Genomic DNA, 19,821 nt, shown 5'->3' on the forward strand with positions numbered 1-19,821 from the left:
TGATATGCCCACGGTGAGACTAACAATTCCTTCCATACTTGTTATTATCTATTCAGTCTCCTTCCCCCAGTTCTGAGCTGCTGCTTTCTGCTGAAAACACAAAAATCTGTGTGAACCTTTCTCTCTGTCTCACCTCCTCCCCCCTCCCTTCTGAGACAGCCAATGTAAACAAGTCCCTGGCAGACTTTATCTGCAACACAGCTCACACAAAGATTTTTGTGTTTTCATCAGAAAGCAGCAGCTTAGAACTGGGGGAAGGAGACTGACTAGATAATAACAAGTATGGAATGAAGTATTAGTATTACCATGGGCAGCAATATATGAAAAGTTATGTTTGAGTGGAACCCCCCTTTTTAAGCCTGGATGATGAATACATATGGACAGCAGTGTTTTGTTTGTTATGTTTCTCTGTTATGGAGCGTATGTGCTTCATCTGTTGCAGTAAGTCGGCCTCGGCACAGCTGTAAGGGGATCGGTGACATTTGATCAGTTCCATGAGCTTTATCTCATAGTTTTTACCTAAATGGTCTTTAGTGAGCATTAATAAAATAAATATATGTTCCTCCCACATAAATGATAGGGATTTTGAGCAATTTCAGTTTTCTTTTCCCACTCATCCATTAATAATGCAGAACAGATGTGGGAACGTTACATTCCAGGTACCTGAGCTAATGACATCAGGCCGGACTCCACACAGCTCCTCACAACCTTTGATTTGCTGCAAGCCGACCTTCTAACAGTCTCTACAATAGGAGAACCCCAGATTTCAGTCCTGTTGCAGTTCTGATGGGAGAAAAACATATTGATAAGGAGAGCCTACATCCGGACAGCCTGTAGTAGCACTGCCTACATCCGGACAGCCTGTAGTAGCACTGCCTACATCCGGACAGCCTGTAGTAGCACTGCCTACATCCGGACAGCCTGTAGTAGCACTGCCTACATCCGGACAGCCTGTAGTAGCACTGCCTACATCCGGACAGCCTGTAGTAGCACTGCCTACATCCGGACAGCCTGTAGTAGCACTGCCTACATCCGGACAGCCTGTAGTAGCACTGCCTGCAGTAGGACAGCCTGTAGTAGCACTGCCTGCAGCTGGACAGTCTCTAGTAACACTGCCTGCAGTAGGACAGACTCTAGTAGCACTGCCTGCAGCTGGACAGTCTCTAGTAGCACTGCCTACATCCGGACAGCCTCAAGTAGCACTGCCTGCAGTAGGACAGACTCTAGTAGCACTGCCTGCAGTAGGACAGCCTGCAGTAGGACAGACTCTAGTAGCACTGCCTGCAGTAGGACAGCCTGCAGTAGGACAGCCTCTAGTAGAACTGCCTGCAGTAGGACAGCCTCTAGTAGCACTGCCTGCAGTAGGACAGCCTCTAGTAGCACTGCCTGCAGTAGGACAGCCTCTAGTAGCACTGCCTGCAGTAGGACAGCCTCTAGTAGCACTGCTTGCAGTAGGATAGCCTCTAGTTGTACTGTCTGCATTAGGACAGTGATGGGATACAGCTTGTTAGGGTACTGTTACATGAAGCCATTTTTGGCCGCACTTGGCCGATTATCAGCCGTTCCGGAAGATAATCCTTTCATGTAATAGCTCATGTTGAAAGGCAACGATCAGCCGATGTGCATGATGTCAGCTGATCGTTGTTTTCAAACAACCAAAATCACGATAACGATCCCAACAGTCTACTGACTGCCGCTCCGTGCAGTATGGAATAGACCATTGGACCATACATACAGCCACGGCACAGGACTCACAAAATAACTGCAAGGACCTCACAGGTGTCCATCTTGGGCGTTTATTCACACTAGGCTTAAAAATGAGCAACGCCTTTCGGTGTCGGACTGCCACCTTTATCAAGCTCCTCCTCACTTCTAAACGCCAAGGCAGTGAGGAGGAGCTTGATAAAGGTGTCAGTCCGACACCGAAACGCGTCGCTCATTTTTAAGCCTAGTGTGAATAAACGCCCAAGATGGACACCTGTGAGGTCCTTGCAGTTATTTTGATGGTCCTGCGCTGGCTGTATGTATGGTCCAATGGTCTATTTCAAACTGCACTTTCGTGCTTTGGCATCAGGACGGGTGCCAGGAGCAGAGAACCAGAGGCCAGGCAGCGGACTAACCCAACAAAAACGCCTACTAGTGTTGTGCCTATGATTTGCACAACACCACCAGGTTAGTTTGGTCATCTTACAAGTAATTTTCCCACTGTTATTGTTTATGCTACACTATATTAGCGCCCCTCTTTTTCCATATATGTTGTTCGTCTGCCTCGCTCCGTGCAGTAGGAGCGGCAGCAGGCCACCTCTATCTTCTATGGGCCACCCATAGAAGATAGTAGCAGTCTACTGCCTCTCCTTTTGCATGGAGCCCCTCCTGCAGCTCCCTGCCCCCCTCTCCCTGCGCTTCTCCCGCTCGATGACATGACAAGTCGGCGCTTCCTCGCTCCTCATATTGTCCTGTCTAACAGTACCCTTAAGCTCTGATGAAATAGTGCACTTGAAATTCTGGAAGCGCAGTCTGAATGTTGTCTTGGATTAAAAGAGAAGTCCCATGAAACTAACAAATGACAGGCGGGGGGGAGAGTGCAGGAAAATAATAAAGAAAGTATACTTACCTGTCCCTATGCCCCCACAGCACTTCCTGACTGATTTCCGACAGCCGCTCTTCCAGCTGCAACGTCACGTACCTGAATGATGATTTGCCTGCTCAGCCAATCAGTGACTGGGGCTGGACATTGCTGCAGTCATCAGGCAATCCATCAGCCAATCCATGACATTGCAGCTGGAAGAGCTGCAGTTCTACAAAGGAACAGGGATGGGTAAGTATACACTGTTTACTAGTTTCCCGAACCCCCCCTGTCTGTCTGTCATTCGTTAGTTTTACTAAACTTCTCCTTTAAAAACTAAATAACTAAAAATCTGTCTTGGTTTGTTCCTTTTTTCTTAGAGTTACAAAGCACAAGAACTTGTCAATCCAGGAATCGCTGATGTCATAATACGTCAGGACAAGAAGATTTTGGCAACAGCTGGCTGGGACTATCGTGTTCGGATTTTTGGGTGGAAGAAAGTGCAACCATTAGCGGTTCTTCAATACCATTCTGCAACAGTGCACTGTGTGTCCTTTTCAGATCACATCATTCCTGAAGAAAGACTGCTGGCTGCTGGCTCAAAAGATCAGAGAATTAGCTTATGGTCCATATACGCCCAAACCTAGAAGGCAACAGAGTTTTAATGTTATTTATGTCGAATTTTCTAAAAGCAGCAAAGATACTTTATTGAACAAGTAAGCAGAAAATATGAAATCCTGAACTTCTGTGGCCTTACATCGTATTGTACATTATTATGTTAGGGTGCGTTCACACCTACAGGATCTGCAGCAGATCTGCAGCAGATTTGATGCTGTGTTCAGTTATTTAAATGAAATCTGCTGCAGAAAATCAGCTGCAGATCCTGTAGGTGTGAACGCACCATTAAAGTGTAAAGATACATTTTATAATTAAAGGGGTATTCCACTTAAGAAAATTTAATCTTATTGAATACCTCCCCATAATCTAAGCTTGTAATTTATTTCTATTACATGAATTGGGCTGTTTGTCTGCTGTACATCCTGACTTATACCCTGAAGCTACAGAAAATCCTCACTTCCTGGTCCAACTGGATCACTTCCTGGTCTCCAATCCTCTGTCCTCCCCCTCCCTTCTGAGACCAAAGTCACATGATCTGTCTCTTGTGTTGCCAGGCAAGCTGTAACACCTCATCTGTAACCCCGCCCACCACTGATATCACACCAATCAGTTAGCACCTGGCCAAGAAGAGGGAAAACAACAAAACAGTGACAGCCTCCTGAGTAGTATGGGGAAAAGGAAACAAATTTGTTTCATTTATCGCTGTCTTTCTAATCTGTCTAATTTGCCTCGGGAAGTACAATGCCTCAGAACTCCATTTCCATTGATTATGAAGGTTCCAGCGATAATACATTTATCACCTATTCTGTAGGTGGTAAAAAAAAAATTGTGATATGACCCCTTTAGGATTGTTATATTGTCCTTCATTGTGAAAACCTTAATGGGAGATGCACAAGCCCTGAATTTAATTTTTTTTTTCTTAACAAAGGAAATGAGAAAAATGGTTATGGCTATGTTCCCACAATGTAAAAATAAGGACAAATAACGTCCATAATTAATTGTCATGTTTATTAAAAATGGCCATTGTTTTGCAACAATGGAGGATATTTGCCCTTATTTTTACATTATGGGAACATTGCTTTTTTGGAAAGGGAGCATTATGGAGATCAAAGGCAGCCGGCGTATAAGCTCATCTTGGCCCGTCTTATACCACAACCCACCAGGATACTCAGATATGCTTGGAACTTTTAGACCTCATTGCCTTGGAAAAGCTCATCGTGGAATGAACATCTCCGGTTAGCGAGGCATTGAGAGATACTCATACCTGGATTGATGAAGAACTATTTTGGCTTTTCAGTTAGGTGTTATTAAGGAAAAGTGTAATCTGCCAATGAATTTATGACTCAAAGTTGTCAAGGAGCCAATCTCAGTTTGGATAATATGTAATTTGTGTCAAATTCTCAATTATTTTAATCCAATGATTAATCTAACACAAGTGTAGGAAAACTACAAATGAAGGGAACTGGAGATGAGCAAACCGGCCAAGGTTCTTGTTTGTACGAACCAATTTGCAGTTATCACATTTTCCCTAACAATGAAGAAATCAGAAGAGTGACCATCACAGTGTGGACTGAGCAGATTGGAAACTATGGTATTACAAATTTGTACAAAACTGCACAAGTTGCCTACTCTAAGCATACTGGCCCAGATTTACCCAGCTCTCAGTGGCAAAAATTGTACAGAAAGCAGCCAATCATAGCTCAGCTTTTGTTTCTCAGAATGGGCTGTGATTGGTTGCTGTCTGTCCGAGACAAAATGGGCCAGATTGATCTGGGTCCTTGTAAGGGTCCTATTCCACGGAGCAATAATTGGCTCGATTTGGCCGATTATCGCTCTGTAGAATAGAGACAATGATCAGCAATGATCGTGTCATCGGCTGATCGTTTATTTAGGTTCAAACCTAAAATCATTGGGCACCGACCGTGCATCGATGCATGGAATAGGGATGTGCGATCAGTGCCCAATGGTTTTAAAAGCACCATACTTTACCTAAACATGTTTCAGGTCTTCTCCTGCGCTCCTTCTTCCTCCTGGTCCTGTGCACAGCAGCAGCTTTGGAGCGGACTGTCTTAGCTGACAGACCGCTCAGCCAATCACTGGCCAGGACCACCACGGCAAGTGATTGGCTTAGCGGTCTGTCAGCTCACACAGGCCGCTCTGAAGCTGCTGCTGCACGCGGGACCGTAAGGAAGAGGAGCGCAGGAGAAGCCCTGCATCATGTTTAGGTAATTTATGGTGTTTAAAACAAGGGCTGCAAGGACATCGGTAACAATGTCCCTGCAGCCCTCGCTAAACAATTATCGGGCCATGGAATAGGCAAGGCTCGTTTACATTATTGATCGGGCCCCCATCGGCCCGTGGAATAGGTCCCTAAGTGGCAATATGGTATAATGGGGAAGTGAATATTCCACTAAGGCTGGGCTCACACAAGCATCATCTCTCATCTAGCCATGACAGATATATCACATCCTAATAAATCCTGTAATATGTTGTTGCCATAAAGTTTTTGTCTGTGATTAGAGCCGTACCTGTATCTGGATTCTATTGAGCTTATTGACCACACCCCATGCTTTTGATCCCCATATTTCTTTTAATGACCATTTTAGTTAAAAGGGTTAATTGAGTTATTTTTTTATGTCTGGTTTCCCACTCTTCACTGCTACTTTCTGCATCTGAGTTGAGTAGACACAGCAGGGACTGTCCACTCAGCCAATCACTGACTGAGGCTGACTGTTTCCAGTGATTGGCTGAGCAGGCAGTTCCTGTCTCGGAAGCAGAAAGTAGCAGTGATTAGCAGGGGACTGATGAATGTCAGACCTGGATCTATGTGGACCAGGGTAGGTGAGTATAACTTTTTTTTTTTACAACAACCCCAGGCATATATTTAAATGTAATGTTACCCAACAACCCCTTTAGGCTATAATTCACACACTGTAAAATAAAGGTAATATAATAATGCGCTCCATTGAAGAAAATTGGACGGCAGTGCCTGAATGTGAATGTATATCAGGATTGTCTACTGTTAACCTCTTTCCGTCAGTAACATGTATACTGTATATACAATCCTACTGCACATACCCCATGCAGTAGGAATGTATATATACGTTCCTTACTTCAGGGGCTTCTGAAGTGTGCGGGACCGCTGCAGTGAGAGCCGACAGGCGGGGGTATGCCTCTTACCTCCGTCCTGACGGTTCGGCGATCTGTGCATAGAGTCTTCTCTTAGGCAGGCTCTACGGAATAGCATAGATCAGTACATGCAATCTAATGATTGCATGTTTTATAGTGGAACAAAGTTAAAAAAAAAAAAAAAGGGTAATAAAAAAAGTTTTTTTTAAAGTGTTAAAAAAACCTTATAAATCCCCCCCAATAAAAGTTTAAAATACCTCCTTGCCCATTATAAAAATATTAAAAATAAATAAACATATAACATATCGTAGCGTGCGGAATTGTCCAATCTATTAAAATATAACAAAAACAAAAAAAATATAATATAAACAAAAAAAAATGCACCAGGATTGCTGATTTTATTAAATTAAATCAGAAAAAAAAATTATAAAGAGCAATCAAAATTTTTCTGTTACACCAATATGATATTAATAAAAAACTAGAGATCATGGCGCAAAAAATGACACTGCAACCAGCCCTGTAGGTGGAAAAATAAAAGCGCTATGGCTCTTAGAAAGCGGGGAGGAATATTGCGTTAATTTGACCCGGACATCCGGGCATCAACGGGTTAAAGGAGACATTTTAGTAGCAGATATCAGCCTGCATGTGGATATATATAGAATCTGACAGTATAATATTGGCATTCCTCATGGTTTGTGAAGCCAATGAATATCCCCATTAAGGTTCTGAACGCTGACAAATTTCAGGTCACTAGGCCATTAGTCATCGATATGTTCAGAAGAACAGGTGAAGGTGAATTAGCATGCAAATTATCAATAGAGTAATTAATTAAACTAATAGATCCGAGAACTAGAGGAACAAGTTCTTACACTTCTGGAAGATTTTTTTTTTTTTTTTTGCTAATTTATGGATGACTTTTCATTCCATCTAAATTATGTTGAAATACTGAATTTGTTGTTTACCTGTGTGACTAGTGCAATTTCCAGTGAGTGTGATTCTACCTATTCACACATATCATGCAGTCTTTCTAGATACGCTCTATGGAGTCTTTCTAGATACACTGATATTGTACTTTCTTTATGTGACCAAAAAGTGGCTGGCATTCAGTGGACTGTGCCTAACAAGTGAGTATGCCTTCCTTTGGACTGGATATAGGGTTTTGCAATTTTCATTACAGCAAGGGACCTAATGAAAACTGTTATTTCCCAGAATGCACTGGAGAACTTTGCAATTAACTAAGGAAAATCTACCACAAACTCATCGTATGGCTAGAGAGCTTTTACAAGTTTAATTCCAAATATGTAATTTTTATCTTCTTACTTAAAGGGAATCTGTCACTAAGTTTATGGCATCTTAAATGAGGGCAGTATAAACTAATGACAGAAATGCTGAACAGATCTGTGTATTACTTACATCATTTTGTTCAGCCGTTCTCCTAATATGCAGGAGAATAGGATTCTTGCCACACCCCTCCCTCTAGCTGCTGATTGACAGCTGACTGCCTATACACAGCATGGATAGAGTATCCAGGACTACTGGGCTCATGCACATAATGGAGAGGACTACTTATTGTCCATGTTATTCAGGAGGAAATCTCTGGATCAGCTGCACAGAACAATGTAAGTCATACATCATTCTGTTCAGCTTCTCTGTAACTAGATTATGCTACCCTTAGATAGGACAGCATAAGCCTGCTGACAGAGTCTCTTTAAGGTTGTAATACATGGCACGATTTGCCGGGAGAAGCAAGCACCGACCTGTCAGCTCAGAACTCGCTTCCCCCTCGTTCCCCACTCTGTATGGTAACCAATAGAGAGTAGTTGAACATTTCATACCTGCTAATACAATGCATTATAAATATCTCATTTATACAATAGATTAAGATTTACTTGCATAATATGCCTTTGCTATGTAAATGTTGTATGACTCTTCTACAATTTGTATAGAACTATTCTAATTACATTGTAGCTGCCTATATATATGGAAAACTCAATTTACGAAAGATTTAACCTTATTCAATCCCCACCCATAATCTAAGATTGTGCCTCTTTTGAGATCCAGGTCACATGATCTATGTCTCTTCTGTTGCTAGGCAAGCTGTAAAACCTCATCTGTGTCACGGCCGCGGCGGCGTCCCGTGTTCCGGGCCACCGCCGCGACCTCCTCCTGCCCCATGCAGCCGCCGGAGTCCTTGTGCGGGGACCCGGCGCTGCTGCTAGTTCGGCCCCTGGGGGCGCCTCACCTCTCCTCCGCTCCTGTCTCCGTCTGTGCCGGCCGGCGCGCGCGTCCCCGCCTCCTAGGGCGCACGCGCGCCGGCTGTCTCAGATTTAAAGGGCCAGTCCGCCCTTAATTGGTTAATTGCACCTAGCACTCCCTATAAATCCCAGCATGCCCTGTCCCTTGTGTTGGAGCCTCTACATGCTTCCCATAGCGTTTGGCCCAGCCCCCTGTTGTTTCTGTTTCCTATCCGCTACCTGGTCCCAAGTCCTTGTTCCTGATTCCTATCCGCTACCTGGTCCCTAGTCCTTGTTCCTGGTTCCTGTTCCCCTGTTTCACCATTGCTCCTGTGTTCAGCCTGTCACCTGCGGTTACACCCTCAGACCTCGGCCAGCACCATCTCCTGCCTACTGCTCCTGCCACGCCTCGCCTGCCGTCACCAGCAACCAAGCCAGGGGTAGCGACCTGGGGGTCGCCTGCCGCAGCAAGTCCATCCCGCCTTGTGGCGGGCTCTGGTGAAAACCAGCGGCCCCTTAGACTCCGCTCCCTGGTGAGGTTAGTGCCATCGCTGGTGACGGTCCAGTGGATCCACTACTCCAGGCGTTACAGTAGGCTCCAACCATGGATCCCGGCGAGGTGCCTGATATCCGTGACATAGCCCGAGTGGTCGCCCAACAGGCGCAACAAATCCAGCAACAGTCGCAGCAGATCCAGCAACTCACTGCCGCCTTACAGCAGCATACTACAGCCCAGCGCACACCACCTCCTGCTGCTTTTTCTACACTCCGACTGGCTCTCCCAAGCAAATACTCTGGTGACTCCAAGTTGTGCAGAGGATTCCTGACTCAGTGCACCATGCATATTGAACTTTTAAGTAGTCAGTTTCCCACCGAGCGCTCTAAAGTGGCTTTCATTATCAGCTTATTGGAAGGAAGAGCTCTGGCCTGGGCCACACCACTGTGGGACCGTGATGATCCTGTGGCTGCTAATCTCCGAATTTTCCTGGCCGAGTTCCGCTCTGTCTTTGAGGAACCTGCCCGTGCCTCTTCAGCTGAAACTGCTCTCCTCAACCTCTCTCAAGGGAGCTCCTCTGTTGGTGACTACGCCATCCAGTTCCGCACCCTTGCGGCAGAATTAGACTGGAATGAGGCCGCTCTAATAGCCACCTTCAAGAAGGGCCTGTCCAGTCGGGTGAGAGACGTGCTTTCCGCCCGAGACCTACCTACCTCCCTGAACGAACTCATCCTACTGGCCACCAGGGTCGATACTCGTTTTTCTGAGAGGGAGGAGGAGGTCTGGCATGAACGGCGACTAGGCCTGTCCCGTCGCCATCACCAGCTGGCGCCGGTCTTCCAGTATCCTGACGTTCCGGAGTCCCAGTCGACTCCTGAGATTCCTATGCAGGTGGAACGGGCTCACCTGACGCCTGATGAAAGACTTCGTCGTCTGGAGCTGAATCTCTGCCTCTACTGCGGTGGTTCGGATCACTTTCGGCTGAGATGTCCCCAACGTCCTCAAGCGTCCGGGAAACTCCAGCACCTAGGTCCGGTGGGAGAGGTCTCCCTGAGTGTGAATGCCACCTCTCCAAGTTTGTCTGTGCCAGTTTCCATCCAGACACCCTCAGGACAAACTCACCAAACTACTGCCTTTCTCGATTCTGGGTCAGCAGGCAGTTTTATTGCGGCTACATTGGTCCAGAGATGGCGGCTACCCGTGACACCACTAGCCAGACCCCTGTCTATCTCCTCGGTCACGGGCGAGATTCTTATCGACCATGTGCACTACCAGACCGCACCTCTAGTCCTCCAGGTGGGCACTTCACATCTGGAAAAGATCTCCTTCTACGTCCTGCCCCATTCTTCTTCCACCATCCTCCTGGGACTCCCCTGGCTGCGATTACATGCCCCTAAACTGGACTGGAGAACCGGGAAGATTCTCAGTTGGGGTCAGGACTGTTCCAACCAGTGTCGGAGGTCACCTCAGCCTAAGCATTCTATGTTGTCACCCGAGCCCGCCAAGCCTTTGTCCGGCCTACCGGCAGAATACCAAGATTTGCCTGATGCCGCCTTCTGCAGGCAAGAAAGAGGGGGAGGCCAAAGGGGGGGGGTACTGTCACGGCCGCGGCGGCGTCCCGTGTTCCGGGCCACCGCCGCGACCTCCTCCTGCCCCATGCAGCCGCCGGCGTCCTTGTGCGGGGACCCGGCGCTGCTGCTAGTTCGGCTCCTGGGGGCGCCTCACCTCTCCTCCGCTCCTGTCTCCGTCTGTGCCGGCCGGCGCGCGCGTCCCCGCCTCCTAGGGCGCGCGCGCGCCGGCTGTCTCAGATTTAAAGGGCCAGTCCGCCCTTAATTGGTTAATTGCACCTAGCACTCCCTATAAATCCCAGCATGCCCTGTCCCTTGTGTTGGAGCCTCTACATGCTTCCCATAGCGTTTGGCCCAGCCCCCTGTTGTTCCTGCTTCCTATCCGCTACCTGGTCCCAAGTCCTTGTTCCTGATTCCTATCCGCTACCTGGTCCCTAGTCCTTGTTCCTGGTTCCTGTTCCCCTGTTTCACCATTGCTCCTGTGTTCAGCCTGTCACCTGCGGTTACGCCCTCAGACCTCGGCCAGCACCATCTCCTGCCTACTGCTCCTGCCACGCCTCGCCTGCCGTCACCAGCAACCAAGCCAGGGGTAGCGACCTGGGGGTCGCCTGCCGCAGCAAGTCCATCCCGCCTTGCGGCGGGCTCTGGTGAAAACCAGCGGCCCCTTAGACTCCGCTCCCTGGTGAGGTTAGTGCCATCGCTGGTGACGGTCCAGTGGATCCACTACTCCAGGCGTTACAATCTGTAACCCCACCAACCACCGAGATGACACCAATCAGTGAGCACCTGGCCAAGGGGTGGGGAAACAACAGAACAGTGACAGCCTCCTAAGCGATATAGGGGAAAGGAGACGCAGTTGTTATCTCTCTCTTTCTCTGAGGTGCAATGCATGCAGGGAGATGTAGTTTTCCAGCCTAGTGCCATGATCTAAAACAGATCATTTGTAAAAGTTTTAATTCAGGTCTGAGAGCAGAGTAGACAAGCGAGAAAAGTATAAAAGATGTGTAGGCTATAGTAGACCCTTCTTCCCACGATGAGAGGACATATTATGTGCCAGACTGCTGCCAACATCAACCTGTTGTACAGGACATTAGCAGTGATATCTGTTATAATCATTATCGCCATAAATTTGATATTAAACTGCTAAAAACTCTTGTGACCAGCCGTGTACACCTGGCTGGCTGCCATGCACTTTATTGGCCATGGTTGCCATTTTGACTCGGGTCAGCACCTCTGTTTCCTTTACACAGCCAGCACATTATATACCGTTTTTTAATCACAGGGCATTTTTCGGCTGCGTTCTTTTCCAAGACCAATAACAAGGTAAAATAGGTCCTTGGAATCCATGTGTAAAAATGTAATTTGCGTGTAAAACTCCAGCTCTTTGGGCAAGCTGCCAGTCAAGCAGCATGTAGTTCCCAGACCAGATGGCAACATCAATATTCCTTTGTGAGCTGCGAGCTCCGCTGTGCCGAGCTACTGCAAAGGGGTGTAAGTTTGCTCCCAAAACATTTGGCTGGCCTTGCTCTGTTTATAAATTTTATCACTCTTTAATTAAATAGACTTGCTGGATTTGTTTTATTTGGATTTCTCAAGCAGGGCTTTCCATTGCGTGGGATATACCAGTGTGGCGTGCTGAATTCACGGTTACCTTGTGCTTTCCTGAATTTACCTTGAGCTCCTAAACTAAAGTCTCTGAATTATTTTGTGTTTTTGCTCCAGCAGAATTTTGGGCAAAAAGATAAAAATCTTTTATAAACATCTCATAATAATCTCATTTAGGGTGCGTTCACACGTAACGGATTTCTCGTTGAAGATCCCTGCCCAGTACACCGTATGGGCAGACAAACTCGCAGCAGGATGCACATCCCGCTGCGAGTTTGTCAGCAGCCCGCCCCGTTTACCCCTGTCCACCAGAGCCTATACATCACCTGGTCCCTGCTCTGGCTTGCTTCGGGGCTCCCGGTGTCTTCACGTCCCGCTCAGCCAATCAGTGATTGGCCGAGCGGGACATGCCGGGAAACCCCGAAGCAAGCCAGAGCGGGGACCAGGTGCAGTATAGGCTCCGCCGGAGGGTTAACGGGGCGGGCGGCTGACAAACTCGCATCGGGATGTACATCCTGCTGTGAGTTTCTCTGCCCATAGGGTGTACTGAGCAGGGATCCGCAACAAGAAATCTGCTGCAGATCCGTTACGTGTGAACGCACCCTTACAAAGGTATTGTCCAGGATAAAACCATTGCTGAGTGGGGTGCTGACAGGAACAGGGAGAGAAGGATGTCAGTGTCAGTTCTTCGGCAAGGATAGTATGAATGTACACATAGGATTTAGTGGGCCCCAAAATTGCAACCACAGACAATTAGGCCTAAGGGTCCTATTACACTGAAAGATTATTGGGTGAAATATCGCTATATCATTCAAATTTAAGCAATGATCTTTCCGTGTGTATACAGCCAGCAATCAAGTGGCTTTGTTGATGTGTTATTGATCGCATATTTTGAGCTAACCATAAAATCTTTGTTAATCGTTCGCAAATCTTTTGGTGTTAAAGTATGTACACATCGCTTGTTACAAGAGTATACCAATGATCATAATTGTGATCGTAACTAACCACTATCATTTTGTGTATTATGGTTAATGATTTCAGGTCATTCCCAATCATTTATCCTTAATTGGGGGGGGGGAACGAAAAATCACTACTTCGAATAGGGCCCTCAGTATTGCTAGTCTGAATATGAACTGCTAAATGTGGTGGGATACTAAAGTGGTTTTTCCACCAAATAACTGTAATTGATGGGAAAATCCCTTTTTAACATCCATACACATAGGATGGCTTATCGGCTGACTACCAAATCCTCCATAAGCTTGCAAGCTTGGATCAACAAGCACACGTTCACTAAAAGGAGGTGGATAAACTGCTTGATCTCTTGGGGGAACAAAGGAATAGGCATTGTTGAACTCCAACATTCCGAATCTTTCTTGTATCCATTGTGATCAGTTAAGGGACTCTCTTGTAAACCCCATACATATCAGATTTTCAGCTATAGGGGGTGCAGAGGGTGCAGGTGCACCCTGGCCCAATTCCCCATAATAGAGAAGCCAGTACTATAAATGAAGCATTATATTTGAGGGTCCCTGTGATAGATTTTGCACTGGGGCACTTCGGCTTCAGGTTACACTTTGGGCTAATCCTATCACATTAGTTAGGTTTGGACAAACTTTAGTAATTGGGTATTCCAGGGAGATAAAATTATAGGTAAATAAATTCACAAGGTTTCTCAAGAGTAAGTAAAGAAATTATATAAAATTAAACTGGTTTGATGGACGGTGATCCGATTTCAGACACAAGTTGTGGAGGAAGGGAGAAACGTGTTAGGCCATGTCACCAATGTAGCGACCATTTTGAATTCTGCCATGTTGATTCATCTACCCTATGGATGTCCCCTTGCATTTGACACACCCTGTATTTTAAAAGATAAAGCCTTTCTATGGTTTGCAGTGTACTCTCCACCTTCCCTTCGGGACCAATATTTCCCAATTGGTTTAGGAGGCTAAGCTGCATCCAGTCTTACCACTCATGCCGTACCTCCTTGGATGAATTTGCATTGGCCTCAAAGAGAGGGGGATAGAGCTAGCATTTAAAATCTAGATATTTTATTTATAATAAAAGTAAATTATACAATAAAATAACTTTGGGTATGGTATTTAGTTACCTATAATTTTACCTCTCTGCAATACCCCTTTAGGCTATGTTCACACTACGTAAAACTACGGCCGGGGTGGGACATAGCTTTATTTTTAATGGGATCCCAGCCGGAGCGTACACACATCGTATGCGCTCCGGCCGGGATCCCGTGCGGCGCCGGAAAAAATTGACATGTCAGTTTTCTGCGTCCGGAATTCGGTGAATTCCGGCTGCAGAAAGACCTGTCAGTTCACACAGTGAAGCGAGCGGCTCCGGCCGCTTGCTTCAATGTGGGCTATGGGAAGCTCTGATGCGGGCGCATGCCAGGATGATCCGGGCTAAGACCGGCCGTTCCGTGACCCGTCCGGGGTCAAGGAACGGCCGGTTGTTCACGTAGTGTGAACATAGCCTTAGGCTGGGTTCACACTACGTATATTTTAGTCAGTATTGTGGTCCTCATATTGCAACCAAAACCAGGAGTGGATTAAAAACACAGAAAGGATCTGTTCACACAATGTTGAAATTGAGTGGATGGCCACCATTTAATGTCAAATATTTGCTGTTATTTTAGAACAACGGCTGTTATATTGAAATAATGGCCGTTATTTACTGTTATATGGCGGCCAACCACTTAATTTCAACATTGTGTGAACAGATCCTTTCTGTGTTTTCAATCCACTCCTGGTTTTGGTTGCAATATGAGGACCACAATACTGACTGAAATATACATAGTGTGAATCCGTACGCAGGTCTTACGCTGCCATACATGTGCGGCTAAAACTACGGGCGTGCGAAAAATCGACTTGTGTTCGGATGCGTACGCACCGCGAACATACGCCCGCAGTACAGTTATGCTTCCCTAGCTTGTTTCGAAGCGATTTGAGGCTGGTCATTTACTTGGAAATCTTCGCCCAGCCCCGTAAACCACACAGAAACTTTTGAATCGAAAAATCACATTCAATTTGGCTAAAATAAGTACTCCGTACGGGACCGCATGGAAATCCACGGCCGTGAGTTTTAACATTTCCATCCACAAACCATGGTCTTGTTCATTTTTCAACGATTTCTCGTTGGTCGTTTAATCGTTGCCTGCTATTACACGAAATGATTATCGTTCAAATCCGAACGATTTAACGATTTTTCGAACGATAATCGTTCCGTGTAATACCACCCTTAATGTGTATGATCAGATTTAGTCTTTAAGGTGCCTTTCAATAAACTACTTTTAAACCTATTAATGAGTGAAATTGAGGGAGCTATGATTAGTTTTAAATAATCTTTTCATATTTCACGACTAATCATTGCTATATGGCGTAAAAAAAAAAAGTTTTAACAGTTGTAAAACCAAAATTTACTTTAGTGAAACCTTTAAGATGTTTTTATACAACAGGTGAGGGTGCACACAATAAAGATTAAATGTAAGTACTGTACGTCTCAATAATTCATTGATAAAAAATAAAATGTCTCTATGATAAGTCAAAAGTTTTTTATAATGACACATACAGAGTTTTTTAATACATTGCTGCCCTGTTGATAAACATAAGAAACATATTATGCTTACCTCTCCGCACTCCCCTGGTGTTCCAATGCAGTGTCGCTGGTGTTTCCTGCTGACTGCAGCCCTGCTACTTCCAAGACGAACTTGTCTCAGAAGTGACAGTCCTCCCAGCCAATCATTGGCTGAGACAGGACAGTGCTGTGACCGGTGATTGGCACTCCTGGGACCAGTTTCTCTTAGAAGTAGCAGGGCTGCAGTTAGTGAGGGGACATCAGAGTGGCTGCATCGGCTCACCGGGGGAGCACAGAGAGGTAAGCATAACATGTTTTGTTATGTTTACCAATAGGGCAGCGATAAATACAAAAAAAATAAATTAAACCCCTTTAACAAGAGAAACCTATCACACCAGTAGGATGAAGTGTTCTCCATCCATTGACAGATTCAGATATGTCCTTTACACAATAAATATGTTTGTTCATCACTTGTAAAACAGAATGAGGAAACTATGTACATTAGGCAAAGTTCTTATTTTGTTCTTTTGTTTCTTCATAGGAGCAAGAAAAGAGAGTTCAAGCCTTGACGTATCCATAACCCATTGGCTCATAATAGGGCTCGCTGCATTCCATCATGACATAATAGTTTTACTGCAGGCTGCGCTATTCATTTCCATTATATATAGTGGAATCTGTACCAAACGTCCTTTCCAACACAGATCTAAACAGCCCACAGCTCCTTTTATGTTACTATATTGTTCAATTGGCCGTGTAAAAAAATTCAGCATTTAAAATACATTTTACACCATCTAATTATTGGGAGTAATAAGGGTCTTATGTGGGTTGTTTTAATAGTTGCTGTCAATTAAGCTTATTTTGTGTTTTTTTTTTTTACTTTTTTTGTTTGCTTACTTGCTTGTGTTTTAGCTAGTTTGTGTTAACTGTTTCCTTACGATTGTTAATGGTTTTGTAAAGGAAAACATGCCGAATTATCTTGGGGATTGAATTTCTCCACTTAGAAAATATATACATCATTCAAATAGCTAAATCATTTTTCTCTTCTGAAATGTCTGATCACATGTCCGCCAAGGCCGCCTTCAGAATAATGGCCACTGTCTGTTCTCTTCCTTTTCGGTGAGTTTTGATGGCATGCAGACTTGGCATCACGCTAAATAGAGACATTGAATTTCGGCCTGTATTATCTCAGGAGTGCATCTGTTTCAAACTATCTTTCCCAAACTCACAGGAAAGGGAATTGAACCAAAGAAAAAAAAAATTTCTGCAGAAATAAAAGAAATATGTGAAGGAGTGTCGAAAAATGGCCGTCTATTACAATCTATTACAATCTCTCTACTCATGCAGCTTGTCTCTGATGAAGCTCCATAAATAATATCGAGCAGAGCTTTGTCCACATAATATGAAACGTTCTGCTCCAAATCACGGGCGGTAATTGATGCTGTAACTTCCGATTTCACTTTCCTTCTTCTAATGTGTTTTCTGAGATAATTTCCCCTAATTTTAAAGTATCACTGTCGTTACAAAAAACTTTTGAAATGTCATCGAGAGATATCAAAAAATGTGATCAGTTCGGGTCTGAGTGTTTAGACCCGTACCAATCGCGAGAACGAGCCAGGAGAAGACACGCTGCAGTGCATCCTCTCCCCGCTCTGAGTTAGAAAAAAGAGTCAGGCTATGGTCACACGTAGTATGAGATTGGCCGTTCCGTGACCCAGCCGGGTCACAGAACGGCCAGTCTCAGAAAAGATCATTGTGGCCGGTACTGCAGTACCGACTGTATGATCTTTAGCGCCGCTGAACTCAGATGTTGGTGCATCCGTGCGCACCCGCATCAGAATTCCCCACAGCACACAGCCGCAGCCGCTCGCTCCATAGTGTGCACTGACAGGGTTTTCTGATATGTCAGTTTTCTATGGCGCCGCTAGGGATTCCGCCCGGAGTGTATCCTATGTGTATACACTGCGGCCAGGATTCCCTCAGCCTGCAGCACTACGTAAGAACCGCAAAATCACGGCCGTTGTAACAACGGACGTATTTGTGCAGAACTTACGTAGTGTGAACATAGCCTCAGGCTCTATAGAGCTCCATTATGAGTCCAACTCTTTTTTTTTTAACTTAGAGCAGAGAGTGGACATGATCTTCTCCCATCTCATTCTCGCGATCAGTACGGGTCTGAACACTCACACCAGGACTGATCAAATTTTTTGACATGTCAAAAGTTTTTTGTAACAACAGGTACACTTTAAGCTATCCTGCTCCCTGTTTAAAGTCGTATGTTAGTAATGTAGTGTATGTTGGTAATGTAAAGGTACAGCATACTTATATATACCTAAAGGGCCACCCACAGGTTACACACCACTGATGTAGGTTTTATACACAAGGGGGGGAGATTTATCATACATGGTGTAAGGTGAAACTGGCTCAGTTGCCCCTAGCAACCAATCAGATTCCTCCTTTCATTTTGCAAAGAGTCTGTGAGGAATGAAAGGTGGAATCTGATTGGTTGCTAGGGGCCACTGAGCCAGTTTCACTTTACACCATGTTTGATACATCTCCTCCATTATATGTACATGTAGTTTCTTTACACGTTCAGCACTGAAGATCTGGCGCTTCCCAATGTTGTTAGTTTACAAACTCAATGGCCGTTCTTTTTCTTTTGATATTACCGATTTGCACGCGCGTGTGTGTGTGTGTGTCTACACTATATAGTGCAACAGTAACAACAATTGCTTTATTTAGCAAAAAATTTAGAGTGATCGGCTTGTTATACTGGCAGCTGTCAAGGGGTGGAGTGTGAGAAGCAGGAGAAATGTGAAGGCCTTTCAGTTATTGTGATGGCAGCTGTGTCATAACATCCACATCACTGCAGGTCTTGTGTGGTGTTCCCAGTATACAGTGCTTACTCCCTACCAAGAGCCTTCCAGGGACGGACAACAGCGTGATGTGTGCCCAAAGCTCACTAATGTGTGTGGGAAGTGAAGGCTGGATTGTCTTGTCCTTTCCCACAGAACAGCTACTATAGACAAAATTGGTGAAAAAGTTAAAGGGGAAGTCAGGCGGAATTGTTTTTATTTCAGGTCAACTGGTGTCAGAAAGTTATAAAAATTTGTGATTTAATTCTATTTAAAAATCTCAAGCCTTCCAGTACTTATCAGCTGCTGTATGTCCTGCATGAAGTGGTTTATTCTTTCCAGTGTGACACAGTGCTCTCTGCTGCCACCTCTGTCAATGTCAGGAACTGTCCAGAGCAGGAGAGGTTTCCTATGGGGATTTGCTACTGCTCTGGACAGTTCCTGACATGGACAGAGGTGGCAGCAGAGCTCGCTTACATTGCTTACAGGCCCAATAATAACTGTAAACGAGCGCCAATCTGCTAGATCGCCGCTCGTTTACTGGGCCTATTACACGGCCCGATTATCGTTTAACAAGGGCTGCAGGGACATCATTATCGTTATCGTATCATTATATGTCCTTGCAGCCCTTGCTTAACTTTATACATTACCTATCCAGGCTGCAGGGCTCCTCTTGCGCTCTTCTCCCCATGTCCCGCGCGCTCCAGATTCAGAGCGGCCTGTCTCAGCTGACAGGCCACTCAGCCAATCACTGACCGCGGCAGTCCCTGCCAGCTAAGACAGGCCGCTCTAAAGCTGGAGCGCTTGGGACCCAGGGAGAAGAAGACTGCAAGAGGAGCCCTGCAGCCTGGATAGGTAATGTAAATCATCAGCTGCCGGCCACGCACCACTATTACACGTAGCAGTGCACGGTTGGCGACTGACAATTATAGGTTCAAACCTATATCAACGATCAGCCGATGATCTTTGTCATCGGCTGATGGTTGTATTTATTACACGGAACGGTAACCGGACGAATCGGGCCAATTCGAGCGATTATCGTTCTGTGTAATAGTACCCTTAAACTGCACTAGAATCTTGAGACAGAATTCTGGCACATTTTTTGGAACACAATGTGGCGTCTTAAACTATATCTCATTTTACGGTAGCCACGCTTTTAACAGGA

General features: G+C 45.4%; 1 protein-coding gene across 2 annotated transcripts in view; it reads left to right on the plus strand.

Moving 5' to 3' along the window:
* The window catches only part of GNB1L (G protein subunit beta 1 like), a 41,707-nt gene extending 24,924 nt beyond the window's left edge, over positions 1 to 16,783 (plus strand). Inside the window, exons 7-8 of one of the 2 annotated variants that reach the window (XR_011362268.1) lie at positions 2,947 to 3,282; positions 16,346 to 16,783. Coding sequence is in view for 1 of the 2 variants with exons in the window: in XM_069964038.1 (XP_069820139.1) it covers positions 2,947 to 3,213 (267 nt within the window). In the remaining variant the exon portion in view is untranslated. Of the gene's footprint in view, positions 1 to 2,946; positions 5,207 to 16,345 lie in introns of those variants that run through there. The other variant, XM_069964038.1, reaches the window with a different exon arrangement.
* Positions 16,784 to 19,821: the final 3,038 nt, after the last annotated feature.

This window comes from Dendropsophus ebraccatus, chromosome 3, assembly GCF_027789765.1.
Source record: "Dendropsophus ebraccatus isolate aDenEbr1 chromosome 3, aDenEbr1.pat, whole genome shotgun sequence".
Taxonomy (NCBI): domain Eukaryota; kingdom Metazoa; phylum Chordata; class Amphibia; order Anura; family Hylidae; genus Dendropsophus; species Dendropsophus ebraccatus.